General features: G+C 43.2%; 2 protein-coding genes across 2 annotated transcripts; both read right to left on the reverse strand.

Annotated features, from left to right (window-relative positions):
- Positions 1 to 24: 24 nt before the first annotated feature.
- LOC144994483 (uncharacterized) lies at positions 25 to 10973 on the reverse strand. The gene is made up of 2 exons (XM_078952415.1): positions 1088 to 10973; positions 25 to 65 (listed from the first exon to the last, which is right to left on the reverse strand). The coding sequence occupies exons 1-2, from the start codon at positions 10497 to 10499 to the stop codon at positions 25 to 27; spliced, it is 9453 nt and encodes a 3150-aa protein (XP_078808541.1). The 5' UTR covers positions 10500 to 10973.
- Positions 10974 to 17298: 6325 nt separating this feature from the next.
- Positions 17299 to 25557, reverse strand: LOC144994484 (uncharacterized). Its single transcript, XM_078952416.1, has 2 exons — positions 17747 to 25557; positions 17299 to 17339 (listed from the first exon to the last, which is right to left on the reverse strand). The coding sequence occupies exons 1-2, from the start codon at positions 25257 to 25259 to the stop codon at positions 17299 to 17301; spliced, it is 7554 nt and encodes a 2517-aa protein (XP_078808542.1). The 5' UTR covers positions 25260 to 25557.

Consider the following 25557-nt stretch of genomic DNA (forward strand, 5'->3'; position numbering starts at 1 on the left):
TTAGAGGACAATGAAGTTCCACTGTCAGTACTGGAAAAGGATTTCACTGTACTGCTGATGTAATCCTTTGGGATGAACGTTTCTTGGGTATGATCAAGGTGATAAACCACACTATCTGTGGTAGAGGAAGGATAATCTTCTGTTTGGTTAACAGATGGACTAACTGACAATATTGTTAGGTCTATAGCAACAGTATCATTTTCTTTGACAGACAGTGATGTAGGCTTCTCTGTGCTGAACAGTGAAGAACCTGTGGGACGTGCTGTGGGTTTGCTTGATGGCACACTTGTTTCCACGCTCAACCTATGGGCGTCTGTCGATAACTTAATTGAGGATGCTTCAGGTTTTGTTGACTCATCCAGAGGTTTGCTTGATGTGAAAATTTGTTGTGTTCTTGCTGAGGTTTCAGACAAAACTTTGTCTGTACTGCTGAGCAATGTTGCTGCAGTAGAGGCTGTTCCCAAAGTCTCACTTTTGTCAGGGGTCAGAGATGCTACCACAGATGGTGATACTGTTCCTTGTGTTGAAGACACAGTTGCTGTTATGAGTGAGTCTTTCGTGAAATCATCTGTGCCATCCCCAGAACTTTCTGTGGTGCTGAGCATTGAAGCTATTTTAGAGGACAATGAAATTCCACTGTCAGTACTGGAAAAGGATTTCACTGTACTGCTGACATAATCCTTTGGGATGAACGTTTCTTGGGTATGATCAAGGTGATCTACCACACTATCTGAGGTAAAGGAAGGATAATTTTCTGTTTGGTTATCAGATGGAGTAACTGGCAATATTGTTAGGTCTCTAGCAACAGTATCATTTTCTTTGAGAGACAGTGAAGTAGGTTTCTCTGATCTGAATAGTGAAGAACCTGTGGGACGTGCTTTGGGTTTGCTTGATGGCACACTTGATTCCACACTCAATCTATGGGCGTCTGTCGATAACTTAATTGAGGATGCTTCAGGTTTTGTTGACTCATCATGAGGTTTGTTTGATGTGAAAATTTGTTGTGTTCTTGCTGAGGTTTCAGACAAAACTTTGTCTGTACTGCTGAGCAATGTTGCTGCAGTAGAGGCTGTTCCCAAAGTCTCACTTTTCTCAGGGGTCAGAGATGCTACCACAGATGGTGATACTGTTCCTTGTGTTGAAGACACAGTTGCTGTTATGAGTGAGTCTTTCGTGAAATCATCTGTGCCATCCCCAGAACTTTCTGTGGTGCTGAGCATTGAAGCTATTTTAGAGGACAATGAAGTTCCACTGTCAGTACTGGAAAAGGATTTCACTGTACTGCTGACGTAATCCTTTGGGATGAACGTTTCTTGGGTATGATCAAGGTGATCTACCACACTATCTGGGGTAGAGGAAGGATAATCTTCTGTTTGGTTACCAGATGGAGTAACTGACAATATTGTTAGGTCTACAGCAACAGTATCATTTTCTTTGACAGACAGTGATGTAGGCTTCTCTGTGCTGAATAGTGAAGAACCTGTGGGACGTGCTTCGGGTTTGCTTGATGGCACACTTGTTTCCACGCTCAATCTATGGGCGTCTGTCGATAACTTAATTGAGGATGCTTCAGGTTTTGTTGACTCATCCAGAGGTTTGCTTGATGTGAAAATTTGTTGTGTTCTTGCTGAGGTTTCAGACAAAACTTTGTCTGTACTGCTGAGCAATGTTGCTGCAGTAGAGGCTGTTCCCAAAGTCTCACTTTTGTCAGGGGTCAGAGATGCTACCACAGATGGTGATACTGTTCCTTGTGGTGAAGACACAGTGACTGTTATGAGTGAGTCTTTCGTGAAATCATCTGTGCCATCCCCAGAACTTTCTGTGGTGCTGAGCATTGAAGCTATTTTAGAGGACAATGAAGTTCCACTGTCAGTACTGGAAAAGGATTTCACTGTACTGCTGACGTAATCCTTTGGGATGAACGTTTCTTGGGTATGATCAAGGTGATCTACCACACTATCTGGGGTAGAGGAAGGATAATCTTCTGTTTGGTTAACAGATGGACTAACTGACAATATTGTTAGGTCTACAGCAACAGTATCATTTTCTTTGACAGACAGTGATGTAGGCTTCTCTGTGCTGAACAGTGAAGAACCTGTGGGACGTGCTGTGGGTTTGCTTGATGGCACACTTGTTTCCACGCTCAATCTATGGGCGTCTGTCGATAACTTAATTGAGGATGCTACAGGTTTTGTTGACTCATCATGAGGTTTGCTTGATGTGAAAATTTGTTGTGTTCTTGCTGAGGTTTCAGACAAAACTTTGTCTGTACTGCTGAGCAATGTTGCTGCAGTATAGGCTGTTCCCAAAGTCTCACTTTTCTCAGGGGTCAGAGATGCTACCACAGATGGTGATACTGTTCCTTGTGTTGAAGACACAGTTGCTGTTATTAGTGAGTCTTTCGTGAAATCATCTGTGCCATCCCCAGAACTTTCTGTGGTGCTGAGCATTGAAGCTATTTTAGAGGACAATGAAGTTCCACTGTCAGTACTGGAAAAGGATTTCACTGTACTGCTGACGTAATCCTTTGGGATGGACGTTTCTTGGGTATGATCAAGGTGATCTACCACACTATCTGGGGTAGAGGAAGGATAATCTTCTGTTTGGTTACCAGATGGAGTAACTGGCAATATTGTAAGGTCTACAGCAACAGTATAATTTTCTTTGACATACAGTGATGTAGGCTTCTCTGTGCTGAACAGCGGAGAACCTGTGGGACGTGCTGTGGGTTTGCTTGATGGCACACTTGTTTCCACGCTCAACCTATGGGCGTCTGTCGATAACTTAATTGAGGATGCTTCAGGTTTTGTTAAGTCATCATGAGGTTTGCTTGATGTGAAAATTTGTTGTGTTCTTGCTGAGGTTTCAGACAAAACTTTGTCTGTACTGCTGAGTAATGTTGCTGCAGTAGAGGCTGTTTCCAAAGTCTCACTTTTCTCAGGGGTCAGAGATGCTACCACAGATGGTGATACTGTTCCTTGTGGTGAAGACACAGTGACTGTTATTAGTGAGTCTTTCGTGAAATCATCTGTGCCATCCCCAGAACTTTCTGTGGTGCTGAGCATTGAAGCTATTTTAGAGGACAATGAAGTTCCACTGTCAGTACTGGAAAAGGATTTCACTGTACTGCTGACGTAATCCTTTGGGATGAACGTTTCTTGGGTATGATCAAGGTGATCTACCACACTATCTGGGGTAGAGGAAGGATAATCTTCTGTTGGGTTACCAGATGGACTAACTGGCAATATTGTTAGGTCTACAGCAACAGTATCATTTTCTTTGACAGACAGTGATGTAGGCTTCTCTGTGCTGCACAGCGGAGAACCTGTGGGACGTGAAGTAGGTTTGCTTGATGGCACACTTGTTTCCACACTCATTGATGGCACACTTGTTTCCACACTTAAACTTTGGGCGTCTGTCGCTGATTTAATTGAGGATTCTTCAGGTTTTGTTGACTCATCCAGAGGTTTGCTTGATGTGAAAATTTGTTGTGTTCTTGCTGAGGTTTCAGACAAAACTTTGTCTGTACTGCTGAGCAATGTTGCTGCAGTAGAGGCTGTTCCCAAAGTCTCACTTTTCTCAGGGGTCAGAGATGCTACCAAGGATGGTGATACTGTTCCTTGTGATGAAGACACAGTGTCTGTTATGAGTGAGTCTTTCGTGAAATCATCTGTGCCATCCCCAGAACTTTCTGTGGTGCTGAGCATTGAAGCTATTTTAGTGGACAATGACGTTCCACTGTCAGTGCTGGAAAAGGATTTCTTTGTACTGCTGACGTAATCCTTTGGGATGAACGTTTTTTGGGTATGATCAAGGTGATCTACCACACTATCTGAGGTAGAGGAAGGATAATCTTCTGTTTGGTTAACAGATGGACTAAATGACAATATTGTTAAGTCTACAGCAACAGTATCATTTTCTTTGACAGACAGTGATGTAGGCTTCTCTGTGCTGAACAGTGAAGAACCTGTGGGACGTGCTGTGGGTTTGCTTGATGGCACACTTGTTTCCACGCTCAATCTATGGGCGTCTGTCGATAACTTAATTGAGGATGCTACAGGTTTTGTTGACTCATCATGAGGTTTGCTTGATGTGAAAATTTGTTGTGTTCTTGCTGAGGTTTCAGACAAAACTTTGTCTGTACTGCTGAGCAATGTTGCTGCAGTATAGGCTGTTCCCAAAGTCTCACTTTTCTCAGGGGTCAGAGATGCTACCACAGATGGTGATACTGTTCCTTGTGTTGAAGACACAGTTGCTGTTATTAGTGAGTCTTTCGTGAAATCATCTGTGCCATCCCCAGAACTTTCTGTGGTGCTGAGCATTGAAGCTATTTTAGAGGACAATGAAGTTCCACTGTCAGTACTGGAAAAGGATTTCACTGTACTGCTGACGTAATCCTTTGGGATGAACGTTTCTTGGGTATGATCAAGGTGATCTACCACACTATCTGGGGTAGAGGAAGGATAATCTTCTGTTTGGTTACCAGATGGAGTAACTGGCAATATTGTAAGGTCTACAGCAACAGTATAATTTTCTTTGACAGACAGTGATGTAGGCTTCTCTGTGCTGAACAGCGGAGAACCTGTGGGACGTGCTGTGGGTTTGCTTGATGGCACACTTGTTTCCACGCTCAATCTATGGGCGTCTGTCGATAACTTAATTGAGGATGCTTCAGGTTTTGTTAACTCATCATGAGGTTTGCTTGATGTGAAAATTTGTTGTGTTCTTGCTGAGGTTTCAGACAAAACTTTGTCTGTACTGCTGAGTAATGTTGCTGCAGTAGAGGCTGTTCCCAAAGTCTCACTTTTCTCAGGGGTCAGAGATGCTACCACAGATGGTGATACTGTTCCTTGTGGTGAAGACACAGTGACTGTTATTAGTGAGTCTTTCGTGAAATCATCTGTGCCATCCCCAGAACTTTCTGTGGTGCTGAGCATTGAAGCTATTTTAGAGGACAATGAAGTTCCACTGTCAGTACTGGAAAAGGATTTCACTGTACTGCTGACGTAATCCTTTGGGATGAACGTTTCTTGGGTATGATCAAGGTGATCTACCACACTATCTGGGGTAGAGGAAGGATAATCTTCTGTTGGGTTACCAGATGGACTAACTGGCAATATTGTTAGGTCTACAGCAACAGTATCATTTTTTTTGACAGACAGTGATGTAGGCTTCTCTGTGCTGCACAGCGGAGAACCTGTGGGACGTGAAGTAGGTTTGCTTGATGGCACACTTGTTTCCACACTCATTGATGGCACACTTGTTTCCACACTTAAACTTTGGGCGTCTGTCGCTAATTTAATTGAGGATTCTTCAGGTTTTGTTGACTCATCCAGAGGTTTGCTTGATGTGAAAATTTGTTGTGTTCTTGCTGAGGTTTCAGACAAAACTTTGTCTGTACTGCTGAGCAATGTTGCTGCAGTAGAGGCTGTTCCCAAAGTCTCACTTTTGTCAGGGGTCAGAGATGCTACCAAGGATGGTGATACTGTTCTTTGTGATGAAGACACAGTGTCTGTTATGAGTGAGTCTTTCGTGAAATCATCTGTGCCATCCCCAGAACTTTCTGTGGTGCTGAGCATTGAAGCTATTTTAGTGGACAATGACGTTCCACTGTCAGTGCTGGAAAAGGATTTCTCTGTACTGCTGACGTAATCCTTTGGGATGAACGTTTTTTGGGTATGATCAAGGTGATCTACCACACTATCTGAGGTAGAGGAAGGATAATCTTCTGTTTGGTTAACAGATGGAGTAACTGGCAACATTGTTAAGTCTATAGCAACCGTATCATTTTCTTTGACAGACAGTGATGTAGGCTTCTCTGTGCCTAAAAGTGAAGAACCTGTGGGACGTGCTGTGGGTTTGCTTGATGGCACACTTGTTTCCACACTTAAACTTTGGGCGTCTGTCGCTAATTTAATTGAGGATTCTTCAGGTTTTGTTGACTCATCATGAGGTTTGCTTGATGTGAAAATTTGTTGTGTTCTTGCTGAGGTTTCAGACAAAACTTTGTCTGTACTGCTGAGCAATGTTGCTGCAGTAGATGCTGTTCCCAAAGTCTCACTTTTCTCAGGGGTCAGAGATGCTACCACAGATGGTGATACCGTTCCTTGTGTTGAAGACACAGTTGCTGTTATGAGTGAGTCTTTCGTGAAATCATCTGTGCCATCCCCAGAACTTTCTGTGGTGCTGAGCATTGAAGTTATTTTAGAGGACAATGAAGTTCCACTGTCAGTACTGGAAAAGGATTTCACTGTACTGCTGACGTAATCCTTTGGGATGAACGTTTCTTGGGTATGATCAAGGTGATCTACCACACTATCTGTGGTAGAGGAAGGATAATCTTCTGTTTGGTTAACAGATGGACTAACTGACAATATTGTTAGGTCTACAGCAACAGTATCATTTTCTTTGACAGACAGTGATGTAGGCTTCTCTGTGCTGAACAGTGAAGAACCTGTGGGACGTGCTGTGGGTTTGCTTGATGGCACACTTGTTTCCACGCTCAATCTATGGGCGTCTGTCGATAACTTAATTGAGGATGCTTCAGGTTTTGTTGACTCATCCAGAGGTTTGCTTGATGTGAAAATTTGTTGTGTTCTTGCTGAGGTTTCAGACAAAACTTTGTCTGTACTGCTGAGCAATGTTGCTGCAGTAGAGGCTGTTCCCAAAGTCTCACTTTTCTCAGGGGTCAGAGATGCTACCACAGATGGTGACACTGTTCCTTGTGTTGAAGACACAGTTGCTGTTATGAGTGAGTCTTTCGTGAAATCATCTGTGCCATCCCCAGAACTTTCTGTGGTGCTGAGCATTGAAGCTATTTTAGAGGACAATGAAGTTCCACTGTCAGTACTGGAAAAGGATTTCACTGTACTGCTGACGTAATCCTTTGGGATGAACGTTTCTTGGGTATGATCAAGGTGATCTACCACACTATCTGGGGTAGAGGAAGGATAATCTTCTGTTTGGTTAACAGATGGACTAACTGACAATATTGTTAGGTCTACGGAAACAGTATCATTTTCTTTGACAGACAGTGAAGTAGGCCTCTCTGTGCTGAATAGTGAAGAACCTGTGGGACGTGCTGTGGGTTTGCTTGATGGCACACTTGTTTCCACACTCAATCTATGGGCGTCTGTCGATAACTTAATTGAGGATGTTACAGGTTTTGTTAACTCATCCAGGGGTTTGCTTGATGTGAAAATTTGTTGTGTTCTTGCTGAGGTTTCAGACAAAACTTTGTCTGTACTGCTGAGCAATGTTGCTGCAGTAGAGGCTGTTCCCAAAGTCTCACTTTTCTCAGGGGTCAGAGATGCTACCACAGATGGTGATACTGTTCTTTGTGTTGAAGACACAGTTGCTGTTATGAGTGAGTCTTTCGTGAAATCATCTGTGCCATCCCCAGAACTTTCTGTGGTGCTGAGCATTGAAGCTATTTTAGAGGACAATGAAGTTCCACTGTCAGTACTGGAAAAGGATTTCACTGTACTGCTGACGTAATCCTTTGGGATGAACGTTTTTTGAGTATGATCAAGGGGATCTACCACACTATAATGGGTAGAGGAAGGATAATCTTCTGTTTGGTTACCAGATGGAGTAACTGGCAATATTGTTAGGTCCACAGCAACAGTCTCATTTTCTTTGACAGACAGTGATGTAGGCTTCTCTGTGCTGAACAGCAGAGAACCTGTGGGACGTTCTGTGGGTTTGCTTGGTGGCACACTTGTTTCCACACTCAATCTATGGGCGTCTGTCAATAACTTAATTGAGGATGCTTCAGGTTTTGTTAACTCATCCAGAGGTTTGCTTGATGTGAAAATTTGTTGTGTTCTTGCTGAGGTTTCAGATGAAACTATTTCTGTACTGCTGAGCAATGTTGCAACAGTATAGGCTGTTCCCAAAGTCTCACTTTTTTCAAGGTTCTGAGATGCTACCACAGATGGTGATACTGTTCCATTGGCTGAAGACACAGTTGCTGTTATGAGTGAGTCTTTCGTGAAATCATCTGTGCCATCCCCAGAACTTTCTGTGGTGCTGAGCATTGAAGCTATTTTAGAGGACAATGAAGTTCCACTGTCAGTACTGGAAAAGGATTTCACTGTACTGCTGACGTAATCCTTTGGGATGAACGTTTCTTGGGTGTGATCAAGGTGATCTATCACACTATCTGAGGTAGAGGAAGGATAATCTTCTGTTTGGTTACTAGATGGAGTAACTGGCAATATTGTTAGGTCTATAGCAACAGTATCATTTTCTTTGACAGACAGTGATGTAGGCTTCTCTGTGCTGAACAGTGGAGAACCTGTGGAACGTGCTGTGGGTTTGCTTGATGGCACACTTGTTTCCACACTCAATCTTTGGGCGTCTGTAGATAACTTAATTGAGGATGTTTCAGGTTTTGTTAACTCATCCAGGGGTTTGCTTGATGTGAAAATTTGTTGTGTTCTTGCTGAGGTTTCAGACAAAACTTTGTCTATACTGCTGAGCAATGTTGCTGCAGTAGAGGCTGTTCCCAAAGTCTCACTTTTCTCAGGGGTCAGAGATGCTACCACAGATGGTGATACTGTTCCATTGGCTGAAAACACAGTTGCTGTTATGAGTGATTCTTTCGTGAAATCATCTGTGCCATCCCCAGAACTTTCTGTGGTGCTGAGCATTGAAGCTATTTTAGAGGACAATGACGTTCCACTGTCAGTACTGGAAAAGGATTTCACTGTACTGCTGACATAATCCTTTGGGATGAACGTTTCTTGGGTATGATCAAGGTGATCTACCACACTACCTGGGGTAGAGGAAGGATAATCTTCTGTTTGGTTAACAGATGGAGTAACTGGCAATATTGTTAAGTCTATAGCAACAGTATCATTTTCTTTGACAGACAGTGATGTAGGCTTCTCTGTACTGAAAAGTGAAGAACCTGTGGGACGTGCTGTGGGTTTGCTTGATGGCACACTTGTTTCTTCGCTCAATCTATGGGCGTCTGTCGATAACTTAATTGAGGATGCTTCAGGTTTTGTTGACTCATCATGAGGTTTGCTTGATGTGAAAATTTGTTGTGTTCTTGCTGAGGTTTCAGACAAAACTTTGTCTGTACTGCTGAGCAATGTTGCTGCAGTAGAGGCTGTTCCCAAAGTCTCACTTTTCTCAGGGGTCGGAGATGCTACCACAGATGGTGATACTGTTCCTTGTGTTGAAGACACAGTTGCTGTTATGAGTGAGTCTTTCGTGAAATCATCTGTGCCATCCCCAGAACTTTCTGTGGTGCTGAGCATTGAAGCTATTTTAGAGGACAATGAAGTTCCACTGTCAGTGCTGGAAAAGGATTTCACTGTACTGCTGCCGTAATCCTTTGGGATGAACGTTTCTTGGGTATGATCAAGGTGATCTACCACACTATCTGGGGTAGAGGAAGGATAATCTTCTGTTTGGTTAACAGATGGACTAACTGACAATATTGTTAGGTCTACAGCAACAGTATCATTTTCTTTGACAGACAGTGATGTAGGCTTCTCTGTGCTGAACAGTGAAGAACCTGTGGGACGTGCTGTGGGTTTGCTTGATGGCACACTTGTTTCCACGCTCAATCTATGGGCGTCTGTCGATAACTTAATTGAGGATGCTTCAGGCTTTGTTGACTCATCCAGAGGTTTGCTTGATGTGAAAATTTGTTGTGTTCTTGCTGAGGTTTCAGACAAAACTTTGTCTGTACAGCTGAGCAATGTTGCTGCAGTAGAGGCTGTTCCCAAAGTCTCACTTTTCTCAGGGGTCAGAGATGCTACCACAGATGGTGATACTGTTCCTTGTGTTGAAGACACAGTTGCTGTTATGAGTGAGTCTTTCGTGAAATCATCTGTGCCATCCCCAGAACTTTCTGTGGTGCTGAGCATTGAAGCTTTTTTAGAGGACAATGAAGTTCCACTGTCAGTACTGGAAAAGGATTTCACTGTACTGCTGACGTAATCCTTTGGGATGAACGTTTCTTGGGTATGATCAAGGTGATCTACCACACTATCTGGGGTAGAGGAAGGATAATCTTCTGTTTGGTTAACAGATGGACTAACTGACAATATTGTTAGGTCTACAGTAACAGTATCATTTTCTTTGACAGACAGTGATGTAGGCTTCTCTGTGCTGAACAGTGAAGAACCTGTGGGACGTGCTGTGGGTTTGCTTGATGGCACACTTGTTTCCACGCTCAATCTATGGGCGTCTGTCGATAACTTAATTGAGGATGCTTCAGGTTTTGTTGACTCATCCAGAGGTTTGCTTGATGTGAAAATATGTTGTGTTCTTGCTGAAGTTTCAGACAAAACTTTGTCTGTACTGCTGAGCAATGTTGCTGCAGTAAAGGCTGTTCCCAAAGTCTCACTTTTCTCAGGGGTCAGAGATGCTACCACAGATGGTGATACTGTTCCTTGTGTTGAAGACACAGTTGCTGTCATGAGTGAGTCTTTCGTGAAATCATCTGTGCCATCCCCAGAACTTTCTGCGGTGCTGAGCATTGAAGCTATTTTAGAGGACAATGAAGTTCCACTGTCAGTACTGGAAAAGGATTTCACTGTACTGCTTACGTAATATTTTGGGATGAATGTTTCTTGGGTATGATCAAGGTGATCTACCACACTATCTGGGGTAGAGGAAGGATAATCTTCTGTTTGGTTAACAGATGGACTAAATGACAATATTGTTAAGTCTACAGCAACAGTATCATTTTCTTTGACAGACAGTGATGTAGGCTTCTCTGTGCTGAACAGTGAAGAACCTGTGGGACGTGCTGTGGGTTTGCTTGATGGCACACTTGTTTCCACGCTCAATCTATGGGCGTCTGTCGATAACTTAATTGAGGATGCTTCAGGTTTTGTTGACTCATCATGAGGTTTGCTTGATGTGAAAATTTGTTGTGTTCTTGCTGAGGTTTCAGACAAAACTTTGTCTGTACTGCTGAGCAATGTTGCTGCAGCAGAGGCTGTTCCCAAAGTCTCACTTTTCTCAGGGGTCAGAGATGCTACCACAGATGGTGATACTGTTCCTTGTGTTGAAGACACAGTTGCTGTTATGAGTGAGTCTTTCGTGAAATCATCTGTGCCATCCCCAGAACTTTCTGTGGTGCTGAGCATTGAAGCTATTTTAGAGGACAATGAAGTTCCACTGTCAGTACTGGAAAAGGATTTCACTGTACTGCTGACGTAATCCTTTGGGATGAACGTTTCTTGGGTATGATCAAGGTGATCTACCACACTATCTGGGGTAGAGGAAGGATAATCTTCTGTTTGGTTAACAGATGGACTAACTGACAATATTGTTAGGTCTATAGCAACAGTATCATTTTCTTTGACAGACAGTGATGTAGGCTTCTCTGTGCTGAACAGTGAAGAACCTGTGGGACGTGCTGTGGGTTTGCTTGATGGCACACTTGTTTCCACGCTCAATCTATGGGCGTCTGTCGATAACTTAATTGAGGATGCTTCAGGTTTTGTTGACTCATCCAGAGGTTTGCTTGATGTGAAAATATGTTGTGTTCTTGCTGAAGTTTCAGACAAAACTTTGTCTGTACTGCTGAGCAATGTTGCTGCAGTAAAGGCTGTTCCCAAAGTCTCACTTTTCTCAGGGGTCAGAGATGCTACCACAGATGGTGATACTGTTCCTTGTGTTGAAGACACAGTTGCTGTTATGAGTGAGTCTTTCGTGAAATCATCTGTGCCATCCCCAGAACTTTCTGTGGTGCTGAGCATTGAAGCTATTTTAGAGGACAATGAAGTTCCACTGTCAGTACTGGAAAAGGATTTCACTGTACTGCTGACGTAATCCTTTGGGATGAATGTTTCTTGGGTATGATCAAGGTGATCTACCACACTATCTGGGGTAGAGGAAGGATAATCTTCTGTTTGGTTAACAGATGGACTAACTGACAATATTGTTAGGTCTACAGCAACAGTATCATTTTCTTTGACAGACAGTGATGTAGGCTTCTCTGTGCTGAACAGTGAAGAACCTGTGGGACGTGCTGTGGGTTTGCTTGATGGCACACTTGTTTCCACGCTCAATCTATGGGCGTCTGTCGATAACTTAATTGAGGATGCTTCAGGTTTTGTTGACTCATCATGAGGTTTGCTTGATGTGAAAATTTGTTGTGTTCTTGCTGAGGTTTCAGACAAAACTTTGTCTATACTGCTGAGCAATGTTGCTGCAGTAGAGGCTGTTCCCAAAGTCTCACTTTTCTCAGGGGTCAGAGATGCTACCACAGATGGTGATACTGTTCCATTGGCTGAAAACACAGTTGCTGTTATGAGTGATTCTTTCGTGAAATCATCTGTGCCATCCCCAGAACTTTCTGTGGTGCTGAGCATTGAAGCTATTTTAGAGGACAATGACGTTCCACTGTCAGTACTGGAAAAGGATTTCACTGTACTGCTGACATAATCCTTTGGGATGAACGTTTCTTGGGTATGATCAAGGTGATCTACCACACTACCTGGGGTAGAGGAAGGATAATCTTCTGTTTGGTTAACAGATGGAGTAACTGGCAATATTGTTAAGTCTATAGCAACAGTATCATTTTCTTTGACAGACAGTGATGTAGGCTTCTCTGTACTGAAAAGTGAAGAACCTGTGGGACGTGCTGTGGGTTTGCTTGATGGCACACTTGTTTCTTCGCTCAATCTATGGGCGTCTGTCGATAACTTAATTGAGGATGCTTCAGGTTTTGTTGACTCATCATGAGGTTTGCTTGATGTGAAAATTTGTTGTGTTCTTGCTGAGGTTTCAGACAAAACTTTGTCTGTACTGCTGAGCAATGTTGCTGCAGTAGAGGCTGTTCCCAAAGTCTCACTTTTCTCAGGGGTCGGAGATGCTACCACAGATGGTGATACTGTTCCTTGTGTTGAAGACACAGTTGCTGTTATGAGTGAGTCTTTCGTGAAATCATCTGTGCCATCCCCAGAACTTTCTGTGGTGCTGAGCATTGAAGCTATTTTAGAGGACAATGAAGTTCCACTGTCAGTACTGGAAAAGGATTTCACTGTACTGCTGCCGTAATCCTTTGGGATGAACGTTTCTTGGGTATGATCAAGGTGATCTACCACACTATCTGGGGTAGAGGAAGGATAATCTTCTGTTTGGTTAACAGATGGACTAACTGACAATATTGTTAGGTCTACAGCAACAGTATCATTTTCTTTGACAGACAGTGATGTAGGCTTCTCTGTGCTGAACAGTGAAGAACCTGTGGGACGTGCTGTGGGTTTGCTTGATGGCACACTTGTTTCCACGCTCAATCTATGGGCGTCTGTCGATAACTTAATTGAGGATGCTTCAGGCTTTGTTGACTCATCCAGAGGTTTGCTTGATGTGAAAATTTGTTGTGTTCTTGCTGAGGTTTCAGACAAAACTTTGTCTGTACAGCTGAGCAATGTTGCTGCAGTAGAGGCTGTTCCCAAAGTCTCACTTTTCTCAGGGGTCAGAGATGCTACCACAGATGGTGATACTGTTCCTTGTGTTGAAGACACAGTTGCTGTTATGAGTGAGTCTTTCGTGAAATCATCTGTGCCATCCCCAGAACTTTCTGTGGTGCTGAGCATTGAAGCTTTTTTAGAGGACAATGAAGTTCCACTGTCAGTACTGGAAAAGGATTTCACTGTACTGCTGACGTAATCCTTTGGGATGAACGTTTCTTGGGTATGATCAAGGTGATCTACCACACTATCTGGGGTAGAGGAAGGATAATCTTCTGTTTGGTTAACAGATGGACTAACTGACAATATTGTTAGGTCTACAGTAACAGTATCATTTTCTTTGACAGACAGTGATGTAGGCTTCTCTGTGCTGAACAGTGAAGAACCTGTGGGACGTGCTGTGGGTTTGCTTGATGGCACACTTGTTTCTTCGCTCAATCTATGGGCGTCTGTCGATAACTTAATTGAGGATGCTTCAGGTTTTGTTGACTCATCCAGAGGTTTGCTTGATGTGAAAATATGTTGTGTTCTTGCTGAAGTTTCAGACAAAACTTTGTCTGTACTGCTGAGCAATGTTGCTGCAGTAAAGGCTGTTCCCAAAGTCTCACTTTTCTCAGGGGTCAGAGATGCTACCACAGATGGTGATACTGTTCCTTGTGTTGAAGACACAGTTGCTGTCATGAGTGAGTCTTTCGTGAAATCATCTGTGCCATCCCCAGAACTTTCTGCGGTGCTGAGCATTGAAGCTATTTTAGAGGACAATGAAGTTCCACTGTCAGTACTGGAAAAGGATTTCACTGTACTGCTTACGTAATATTTTGGGATGAATGTTTCTTGGGTATGATCAAGGTGATCTACCACACTATCTGGGGTAGAGGAAGGATAATCTTCTGTTTGGTTAACAGATGGACTAAATGACAATATTGTTAAGTCTACAGCAACAGTATCATTTTCTTTGACAGACAGTGATGTAGGCTTCTCTGTGCTGAACAGTGGAGAACCTGTGGGACGTGCTGTGGGTTTGCTTGATGGCACACTTGTTTCCACGCTCAATCTATGGGCGTCTGTCGATAACTTAATTGAGGATGCTTCAGGTTTTGTTGACTCATCATGAGGTTTGCTTGATGTGAAAATTTGTTGTGTTCTTGCTGAGGTTTCAGACAAAACTTTGTCTGTACTGCTGAGCAATGTTGCTGCAGCAGAGGCTGTTCCCAAAGTCTCACTTTTCTCAGGGGTCAGAGATGCTACCACAGATGGTGATACTGTTCCTTGTGTTGAAGACACAGTTGCTGTTATGAGTGAGTCTTTCGTGAAATCATCTGTGCCATCCCCAGAACTTTCTGTGGTGCTGAGCATTGAAGCTATTTTAGAGGACAATGAAGTTCCACTGTCAGTACTGGAAAAGGATTTCACTGTACTGCTGACGTAATCCTTTGGGATGAACGTTTCTTGGGTATGATCAAGGTGATCTACCACACTATCTGGGGTAGAGGAAGGATAATCTTCTGTTTGGTTAACAGATGGACTAACTGACAATATTGTTAGGTCTATAGCAACAGTATCATTTTCTTTGACAGACAGTGATGTAGGCTTCTCTGTGCTGAACAGTGAAGAACCTGTGGGACGTGCTGTGGGTTTGCTTGATGGCACACTTGTTTCCACGCTCAATCTATGGGCGTCTGTCGATAACTTAATTGAGGATGCTTCAGGTTTTGTTGACTCATCCAGAGGTTTGCTTGATGTGAAAATATGTTGTGTTCTTGCTGAAGTTTCAGACAAAACTTTGTCTGTACTGCTGAGCAATGTTGCTGCAGTAAAGGCTGTTCCCAAAGTCTCACTTTTCTCAGGGGTCAGAGATGCTACCACAGATGGTGATACTGTTCCTTGTGTTGAAGACACAGTTGCTGTTATGAGTGAGTCTTTCGTGAAATCATCTGTGCCATCCCCAGAACTTTCTGTGGTGCTGAGCATTGAAGCTATTTTAGAGGACAATGAAGTTCCACTGTCAGTACTGGAAAAGGATTTCACTGTACTGCTGACGTAATCCTTTGGGATGAATGTTTCTTGGGTATGATCAAGGTGATCTACCACACTATCTGGGGTAGAGGAAGGATAATCTTCTGTTTGGTTAACAGATGGACTAACTGACAATATTGTTAGGTCTACAGCAACAGTATCATTTTCTTTGACAGACAGTGATGTAGGCTTCTCTGTGCTGAACAGTGAAGAACCTGTGGGACGTGCTGTGGGTTTGCTTGATGGCACACTTGTTTCCACGCTCAATCTATGGGCGTCTGTCGATAACTTAATTGAGGATGCTTCAGGTTTTGTTGACTCATCATGAGGTTTGCTTGATGTGAAAATTTGTTGTGTTCTTGCTGAGGTTTCAGACAAAACTTTGTCTGTACTGCTGAGCAATGTTGCTGCAGCAGAGGCTGTTCCCAAAGTCTCACTTTTCTCAGGGGTCAGAGATGCTACAACAGATGGTGATACTGTTCCTTGTGTTGAAGACACAGTTGCTGTTATGAGTGAGTCTTTCGTGAAATCATCTGTGCCATCCCCAGAACTTTCTGTGGTGCTGAGCATTGAAGCTATTTTAGAGGACAATGAAGTTCCACTGTCAGTACTGGAAAAGGATTTCACTGTACTGCTGACGTAATCCTTTGGGATGAATGTTTCTTGGGTATGATCAAGGTGATCTACCACACTATCTGGGGTAGAGGAAGGATAATCTTCTGTTTGGTTAACAGATGGACTAAATGACAATATTGTTAAGTCTACAGCAACAGTATCATTTTCTTTGACAGACAGTGATGTAGGCTTCTCTGTGCTGAACAGTGAAGAACCTGTGGGACGTGCTGTGGGTTTGCTTGATGGCACACTTGTTTCCATGCTCAATCTATGGGCGTCTGTCGATAACTTAATTGAAGATGCTTCAGGTTTTGTTGACTCATCATGAGGTTTGCTTGATGTGAAAATATGTTGTGTTATTGCTGAAGTTTCAGACAAAACTTTGTCTGTACTGCTGAGCAATGTTGCTGCAGTAGAGGCTGTTCCCAAAGTCTCACTTTTCTCAAGGGTCAGAGATGCTACCACAGATGGTGATACTGTTCCTTGTGTTGAAGACACAGTTGCTGTTATGAGTGAGTCTTTCGTGAAATCATCTGTGCCATCCCCAGAATTTTCTGTGGTGCTGAGCATTGAAGCTATTTTAGTGGACAATGACGTTCCACTGTCAGTGCTGGAAAAGGATTTCACTGTACTGCTGACGTAATCCTTTGGGATGAACGTTTTTTGGGTATGATCAAGGTGATCTACCACACTATCTGGGGTAGATGAAGGATAATCTTCTGTTTGGTAATCAGATGGAGTAACTGGCAATATTGTTAGGTCTATAGCAACAGTATCATTTTCTTTGACAGACAGTGATGTAGGCTTCTCTGTGCTGAACAGTGAAGAACCTGTGGGACGTGCTGTGGGTTTGCTTGATGGCACACTTGTTTCCACGCTCAATCTATGGGCTTCTGTCGATAACTTAATTGAGGATGCTTCAGGTTTTGTTGACTCATCATGAGGTTTGCTTGTTGTGAATATTTGTTGTGTTCTTGCTGAGGTTTCAGACAAAACTTTGTCTGTACTGCTGATCAAAGTCGCTGCAGTAGAGGCTGTTCCCAAAGTCTCACTTTTCTCAGGGGTCAAAGATGCTACCACAGATGGTGATACTGTTCCTTGTGTTGAAGACACAGTTGCTGTTATGAGTGAGTCTTTCGTGAAATCATCTGTGCCATCCCCAGAACTTTCTGTGGTGCTGAGCATTGAAGCTATTTTAGAGGACAATGAAGTTCCACTGTCAGTACTGGAAAAGGATTTCACTGTACTGCTGACGTAATCCTTTGGGATGAACGTTTCTTGGGTATGATCAAGGTGATCTACCACACCATCTGGGGTAGAGGAAGGATAATCTTCTGTTTGGTTAACAGATGGACTAACTGACAATATTGTTAGGTCTACAGCAACAGTATCATTTTCTTTGACAGACAGTGATGTAGGCTTCTCTGTGCTGAACAGTGAAGAGCCTGTAGGACGTGCTGTGGGTTTGCTTGATGGCACACTTGTTTCCACACTTAAACTTTGGGCATCTGTCGCTAATTTAATTGAGGATTCTTCAGGTTTTGTTGACTCATCCAGAGGTTTGCTTGATGTGAAAATTCGTTGTGTTTTTGCTGAGGTTTCAGACAAAACTTTGTCTGTACTGCTGAGCAATGTTGCTGCAGTAGAGGCTGTTCCCAAAGTCTCACTTTTCTCAGGGGTTGGAGATGCTACCGCAGATGGTGATACTGTTCCTTGTGTTGAAGACACAGTTGCTGTTATGAGTGAGTCTTTCGTGAAATCATCTGTGCCATCCCCAGAAATTTCTGTGGTGCTGAGCATTGAAGCTATTTTAGTGGACAATGACGTTCCACTGTCAGTGCTGGAAAAGGATTTCACTGTACTGCTGACGTAATCCTTTGGGATGAACGTTTCTTGGGTATGATCAAGGTGATCTACCACACTATCTGGGGTAGAGGAAGGATAATCTTCTGTTTGGTTATCAGATGGAGTAACTGGCAATATTGTTAGGTCTATAGCAACAGTATCATTTTCTTTGACAGACAGTGATGTAGGCTTCTCTGTGCTGAACAGTGAAGAACCTGTGGGACGTGCTGTGGGTTTGCTTGATGGCACACTTGTTTCCACGCTCAATCTATGGGCTTCTGTCGATAACTTAATTGAGGATGCTTCAGGTTTTGTTGACTCATCCAGAGGTTTGCTTGATGTGAAAATATGTTGTGTTCTTGCTGAGGTTTCAGACAAAACTTTGTCTGTACTGCTGAGCAATGTTGCTGCAGCAGAGGCTGTTCCCAAAGTCTCACTTTTCTCAGGGGTCAGAGATGCTACCACAGATGGTGATACTGTTCCTTGTGTTGAAGACACAGTTGCTGTTATGAGTGAGTCTTTCGTGAAATCATCTGTGCCATCCCCAGAACTTTCTGTGGTGCTGAGCATTGAAGCTATTTTAGAAGACAATGAAGTTCCACTGTCAGTACTGGAAAAGGATTTCACTGTACTGCTGACGTAATCCTTTGGGATGAACGTTTCTTGGGTATGATCAAGGTGATCTACCACACTATCTGGGGTAGAGGAAGGATAATCTTCTGTTTGGTTAACAGATGGACTAACTGACAATATTGTTAGGTCTACAGCAACTGTATCATTTTCTTTGACAGACAGTGATGTAGGCTTCTCTGTGCTGAACAGTGAAGAACCTGTGGGACGTGCTGTGGGTTTGCTTGATGGCACACTTGTTTCCACGCTCAATCTATGGGCGTCTGTCGATAACTTAATTGAGGATGCTTCAGGTTTTGTTGACTCATCCAGAGGTTTGCTTGATGTGAAAATTTGTTGTGTTCTTGCTGAGGTTTCAGACAAAACTTTGTCTGTACTGCTGAGCAATGTTGCTGCAGCAGAGGCTGTTCCCAAAGTCTCACTTTTCTCAGGGGTCAGAGATGCTACCACAGATGGTGATACTGTTCCTTGTGTTGAAGACACAGTTGCTGTTATGAGTGAGTCTTTCGTGAAATCATCTGTGCCATCCCCAGAACTTTCTGTGGTGCTGAGCATTGAAGCTATTTTAGAAGACAATGAAGTTCCACTGTCAGTACTGGAAAAGGATTTCACTGTACTGCTGACGTAATCCTTTGGGATGAACGTTTCTTGGGTATGATCAAGGTGATCTACCACACTATCTGGGGTAGAGGAAGGATAATCTTCTGTTTGGTTAACAGATGGACTAACTGACAATATTGTTAGGTCTACAGCAACTGTATCATTTTCTTTGACAGACAGTGATGTAGGCTTCTCTGTGCTGAACAGTGAAGAACCTGTGGGACGTGCTGTGGGTTTGCTTGATGGCACACTTGTTTCCACGCTCAATCTATGGGCGTCTGTCGATAACTTAATTGAGGATGCTTCATGTTTTGTTGACTCATCCAGAGGTTTGCTTGATGTGAAAATTCGTTGTGTTTTTGCTGAGGTTTCAGACAAAACTTTGTCTGTACTGCTGAGCAATGTTGCTGCAGTAGAGGCTGTTCCCAAAGTCTCACTTTTCTCAAGGGTCAGAGATGCTACCACAGATGGTGATACTGTTCCTTGTGTTGAAGACACGGTTGCTGTTATGAGTGAGTCTTTCGTGAAATCCTCTGTGCCATCCCCAGAACTTTCTGTGGTGCTGAGCATTGAAGCTATTTTAGTGGACAATGACGTTCCACTGTCAGTGCTGGAAAAGGATTTCACTGTACTGCTGACGTAATCCTTTGGGATGAACGTTTTTTGGGTATGATCAAGGTGATCTACCACACTATCTGGGGTAGAGGAAGGATAATCTTCTGTTTGGTTATCAGATGGAGTAACTGGCAATATTGTTAGGTCTATAGCAACAGTATCATTTTCTTTGACAGACAGTGATGTAGGCTTCTCTGTGCTGAACAGTGAAGAACCTGTGGGACGTGCTGTGGGTTTGCTTGATGGCACACTTGTTTCCACACTTAAACTTTGGGCGTCTGTCGCTAATTTAATTGAGGATTCTTCAGGTTTTGTTGACTCATCCAGAGGTTTGCTTGATGTGAAAATTTGTTGTGTTCTTGCTGAGGTTTCAGACAAAACTTTGTCTGTACTGCTGAGCAATGTTGCTGCAGCAGAGGCTGTTCCCAAAGTCTCACTTTTCTCAGGGGTCAGAGATGCTACCACAGATGGTGATACTGTTCCTTGTGTTGAAGACACAGTTGCTGTTATGAGTGAGTCTTTCGTGAAATCATCTGTGCCATCCCCAGAACTTTCTGTGGTGCTGAGCATTGAAGCTATTTTAGAAGACAATGAAGTTCCACTGTCAGTACTGGAAAAGGATTTCACTGTACTGCTGACGTAATCCTTTGGGATGAACGTTTCTTGGGTATGATCAAGGTGATCTACCACACTATCTGGGGTAGAGGAAGGATAATCTTCTGTTTGGTTAACAGATGGACTAACTGACAATATTGTTAGGTCTACAGCAACTGTATCATTTTCTTTGACAGACAGTGATGTAGGCTTCTCTGTGCTGAACAGTGAAGAACCTGTGGGACGTGCTGTGGGTTTGCTTGATGGCACACTTGTTTCCACGCTCAATCTATGGGCGTCTGTCGATAACTTAATTGAGGATGCTTCATGTTTTGTTGACTCATCCAGAGGTTTGCTTGATGTGAAAATTCGTTGTGTTTTTGCTGAGGTTTCAGACAAAACTTTGTCTGTACTGCTGAGCAATGTTGCTGCAGTAGAGGCTGTTCCCAAAGTCTCACTTTTCTCAAGGGTCAGAGATGCTACCACAGATGGTGATACTGTTCCTTGTGTTGAAGACACGGTTGCTGTTATGAGTGAGTCTTTCGTGAAATCCTCTGTGCCATCCCCAGAACTTTCTGTGGTGCTGAGCATTGAAGCTATTTTAGTGGACAATGACGTTCCACTGTCAGTGCTGGAAAAGGATTTCACTGTACTGCTGACGTAATCCTTTGGGATGAACGTTTTTTTGGTATGATCAAGGTGATCTACCACACTATCTGGGGTAGAGGAAGGATAATCTTCTGTTTGGTTATCAGATGGAGTAACTGGCAATATTGTTAGGTCTATAGCAACAGTATCATTTTCTTTGACAGACAGTGATGTAGGCTTCTCTGTGCTGAACAGTGAAGAACCTGTGGGACGTGCTGTGGGTTTGCTTGATGGCACACTTGTTTCCACGCTCAATCTATGGGCGTCTGTCGATAACTTAATTGAGGATGCTTCAGGTTTTGTTGACTCATCATGAGGTTTGCTTGATGTGAAAATTTGTTGTGTTTTTGCTGAGGTTTCAGACAAAACTTTGTCTGTACTGCTGAGCAATGTTGCTGCAGCAGAGGCTGTTCCCAAAGTCTCACTTTTCTCAGGGGTCAGAGATGCTACCACAGATGGTGATACTGTTCCTTGTGTTGAAGACACAGTTGCTGTTATGAGTGAGTCTTTCGTGAAATCATCTGTGCCATGCCCAGAAATTTCTGTGGTGCTGAGCATTGAAGCTATTTTAGAGGACAATGAAGTTCCACTGTCAGTACTGGAAAAGGATTTCACTGTACTGCTGACGTAATCCTTTGGGATGAACGTTTCTTGGGTATGATCAAGGTGATCTACCACACTATCTGGGGTAGAGGAAGGATAATCTTCTGTTTGGTTAACAGATGGACTAACTGACAATATTGTTAGGTCTACAGCAACAGTATCATTTTCTTTGACAGACAGTGATGTAGGCTTCTCTGTGCTGAACAGTGAAGAACCTGTGGGACGTGCTGTGGGTTTGCTTGATGGCACACTTGTTTCCACGCTCAATCTATGGGCGTCTGTCGATAACTTAATTGAGGATGCTTCAGGTTTTGTTGACTCATCATGAGGTTTGCTTGATGTGAAAATTTGTTGTGTTCTTGCTGAGGTTTCAGACAAAACTTTGTCTGTACTGCTGAGCAATGTTGCTGCAGTAGAGGCTGTTCTCAAAGTCTCACTTTTCTCAAGGGTCAGAGATGCTACCACAGATGGTGATACTGTTCCTTGTGTTGAAGACACGGTTGCTGTTATGAGTGAGTCTTTCATGAAATCATCTGTGCCATCCCCAGAACTTTCTGTGGTGCTGAGCATTGAAGCTATTTTAGTGGACAATGACGTTCCACTGTCAGTGCTGGAAAAGGATTTCACTGTACTGCTGACGTAATCCTTTGGGATGAACGTTTTTTGGGTATGATCAAGGTGATCTACCACACTATCTGGGGTAGAGGAAGGATAATCTTCTGTTTGGTTATCAGATGGAGTAACTGGCAATATTGTTAGGTCTATAGCAACAGTATCATTTTCTTTGACAGACAGTGATGTAGGCTTCTCTGTGCTGAACAGTGAAGAACCTGTGGGACGTGCTGTGGGTTTGCTTGATGGCACACTTGTTTCCACGCTCAATCTATGGGCGTCTGTCGATAACTTAATTGAGGATGCTTCAGGTTTTGTTGACTCATCCAGAGGTTTGTTTGATGTGAAAATATGTTGTGTTCTTGCTGAGGTTTCAGACAAAACTTTGTCTGTACTGCTGAGCAATGTTGCTGCAGTAGAGGCTGTTCCCAAAGTCTCACTTTTCTCAAGGGTCAGAGATGCTACCACAGATGGTGATACTGTTCCTTGTGTTGAAGACACAGTTGCTGTTATGAGTGAGTCTTTCGTGAAATCATCTGTGCCATCCCCAGAACTTTCTGTGGTGCTGAGCATTGAAGCTATTTTAGTGGACAATGACGTTCCACTGTCAGTGCTGGAAAAGGATTTCACTGTACTGCTGACGTAATCCTTTGGGATGCACGTTTTTTGGGTATGATCAAGGTGATCTACCACACTATCTGGGGTAGATGAAGGATAATCTTCTGTTTGGTAATCAGATGGAGTAACTGGCAATATTGTTAGGTCTATAGCAACAGTATCATTTTCTTTGACAGACAGTGATGTAGGCTTCTCTGTGCTGAACAGTGAAGAACCTGTGGGACGTGCTGTGGGTTTGCTTGATGGCACACTTGTTTCCACGCTCAATCTATGGGCGTCTGTCGATAACTTAATTGAGGATGCTTCAGGTTTTGTTGACTCATCATGAGGTTTGCTTGTTGTGAATATTTGTTGTGTTCTTGCTGAGGTTTCAGACAAAACTTTGTCTGTACTGCTGATCAAAGTCGCTGCAGTAGAGGCTGTTCCCAAAGTCTCACTTTTCTCAGGGGTCAAAGATGCTACCACAGATGGTGATACTGTTCCTTGTGTTGAAGACACAGTTGCTGTTATGAGTGAGTCTTTCGTGAAATCATCTGTGCCATCCCCAGAACTTTCTGTGGTGCTTAGCAATGAAGCTATTTTAGAGGACAATGAAGTTCCACTGTCAGTACTGGAAAAGGATTTCACTGTACTGCTGACGTAATCCTTTGGGATGAACGTTTCTTGGGTATGATCAAGGTGATCTACCACACTATCTGGGGTAGAGGAAGGATAATCTTCTGTTTGGTTAACAGATGGATTAACTGACAATATTGTTAGGTCTACAGCAACAGTATCATTTTGTTTGACAGACAGTGATGTAGGCTTCTCTGTGCTGAACAGTGAAGAACCTGTGGGACGTGCTGTGGGTTTGCTTGATGGCACACTTGTTTCCACGCTCGATCTATGGGCGTCTGTCGATAACTTAATTGAGGATGCTTCAGGTTTTGTTGACTCATCCAGAGGTTTGCTTGATGTGAAAATTCGTTGTGTTTTTGCTGAGGTTTCAGACAAAACTTTGTCTGTACTGCTGAGCAATGTTGCTGCAGTAGAGGCTGTTCCCAAAGTCTCACTTTTCTCAGAGGTCAGAGATGCTACCACAGATGGTGATACTGTTCCTTGTGTTGAAGACACAGTTGCTGTTATGAGTGAGTCTTTCGTGAAATCATCTGTGCCATCCCCAGAACTTTCTGTGGTGCTGAGCATTGAAGCTATTTTAGTGGACAATGACGTTCCACTGTCAGTGCTGGAAAAGGATTTCACTGTACTGCTGACGTAATCCTTTGGGATGAACGTTTCTTGGGTATGATCAAGGTGATCTACCACACTATCTGGGGTAGAGGAAGGATAATCTTCTGTTTGGTTATCAGATGGAGTAACTGGCAATATTGTTAGGTCTACAGCAACAGTATCATTTTCTTTGACAGACAGTGATGTAGGCTTCTCTGTGCTGAACAGTGAAGAACCTGTGGGACGTGCTGTGGGTTTGCTTGATGGCACACTTGTTTCCACGCTCGATCTATGGGCGTCTGTCGATAACTTAATTGAGGATGCTTCAGGTTTTGTTGACTCATCCAGAGGTTTGCTTGATGTGAAAATTCGTTGTGTTTTTGCTGAGGTTTCAGACAAAACTTTGTCTGTACTGCTGAGCAATGTTGCTGCAGTAGAGGCTGTTCCCAAAGTCTCACTTTTCTCAGAGGTCAGAGATGCTACCACAGATGGTGATACTGTTCCTTGTGTTGAAGACACAGTTGCTGTTATGAGTGAGTCTTTCGTGAAATCATCTGTGCCATCCCCAGAACTTTCTGTGGTGCTGAGCATTGAAGCTATTTTAGTGGACAATGACGTTCCACTGTCAGTGCTGGAAAAGGATTTCACTGTACTGCTGACGTAATCCTTTGGGATGAACGTTTCTTGGGTATGATCAAGGTGATCTACCACACTATCTGGGGTAGAGGAAGGATAATCTTCTGTTTGGTTATCAGATGGAGTAACTGGCAATATTGTTAGGTCTATAGCAACAGTATCATTTTCTTTGACAGACAGTGATGTAGGCTTCTCTGTGCTGAACAGTGAAGAACCTGTGGGACGTGCTGTGGGTTTGCTTGATGGCACACTTGTTTCCACGCTCAATCTATGGGCGTCTGTCGATAACTTAATTGAGGATGCTTCAGGTTTTGTTGACTCATCCAGAGGTTTGCTTGATGTGAAAATATGTTTTGTTCTTGCTGAGGTTTCAGACAAAACTTTGTCTGTACTGCTGAGCAATGTTGCTGCAGTAGAGGCTGTTCCCAAAGTCTCACTTTTCTCAGGGGTCAGAGATGCTACCACAGATGGTGATACTGTTCCTTGTGTTGAAGACACAGTTGCTGTTATGAGTGAGTCTTTCGTGAAATCATCTGTGCCATCCCCAGAACTTTCTGTGGTGCTGAGCATTGAAGCTATTTTAGTGGACAATGACGTTCCACTGTCAGTGCTGGAAAAGGATTTCACTGTACTGCTGACGTAATCCTTTGGGATGAACGTTTTTTGGGTATGATCAAGGTGATCTACCACACTATCTGGGGTAGAGGAAGGATAATCTTCTGTTTGGTAATCAGATGGAGTAACTGGCAATATTGTTAGGTCTATAGCAACAGTATCATTTTCTTTTACAGACAGTGATGTAGGCTTCTCTGTGCTGAACAGTGAAGAGCCTGTAGGACGTGCTGTGGGTTTGCTTGATGGCACACTT

This window comes from Oryzias latipes, chromosome 9, assembly GCF_053564925.1.
Source record: "Oryzias latipes strain Hd-rR chromosome 9, Olatipes_Hd-rR_3.1".
Classification (NCBI taxonomy): domain Eukaryota; kingdom Metazoa; phylum Chordata; class Actinopteri; order Beloniformes; family Adrianichthyidae; genus Oryzias; species Oryzias latipes.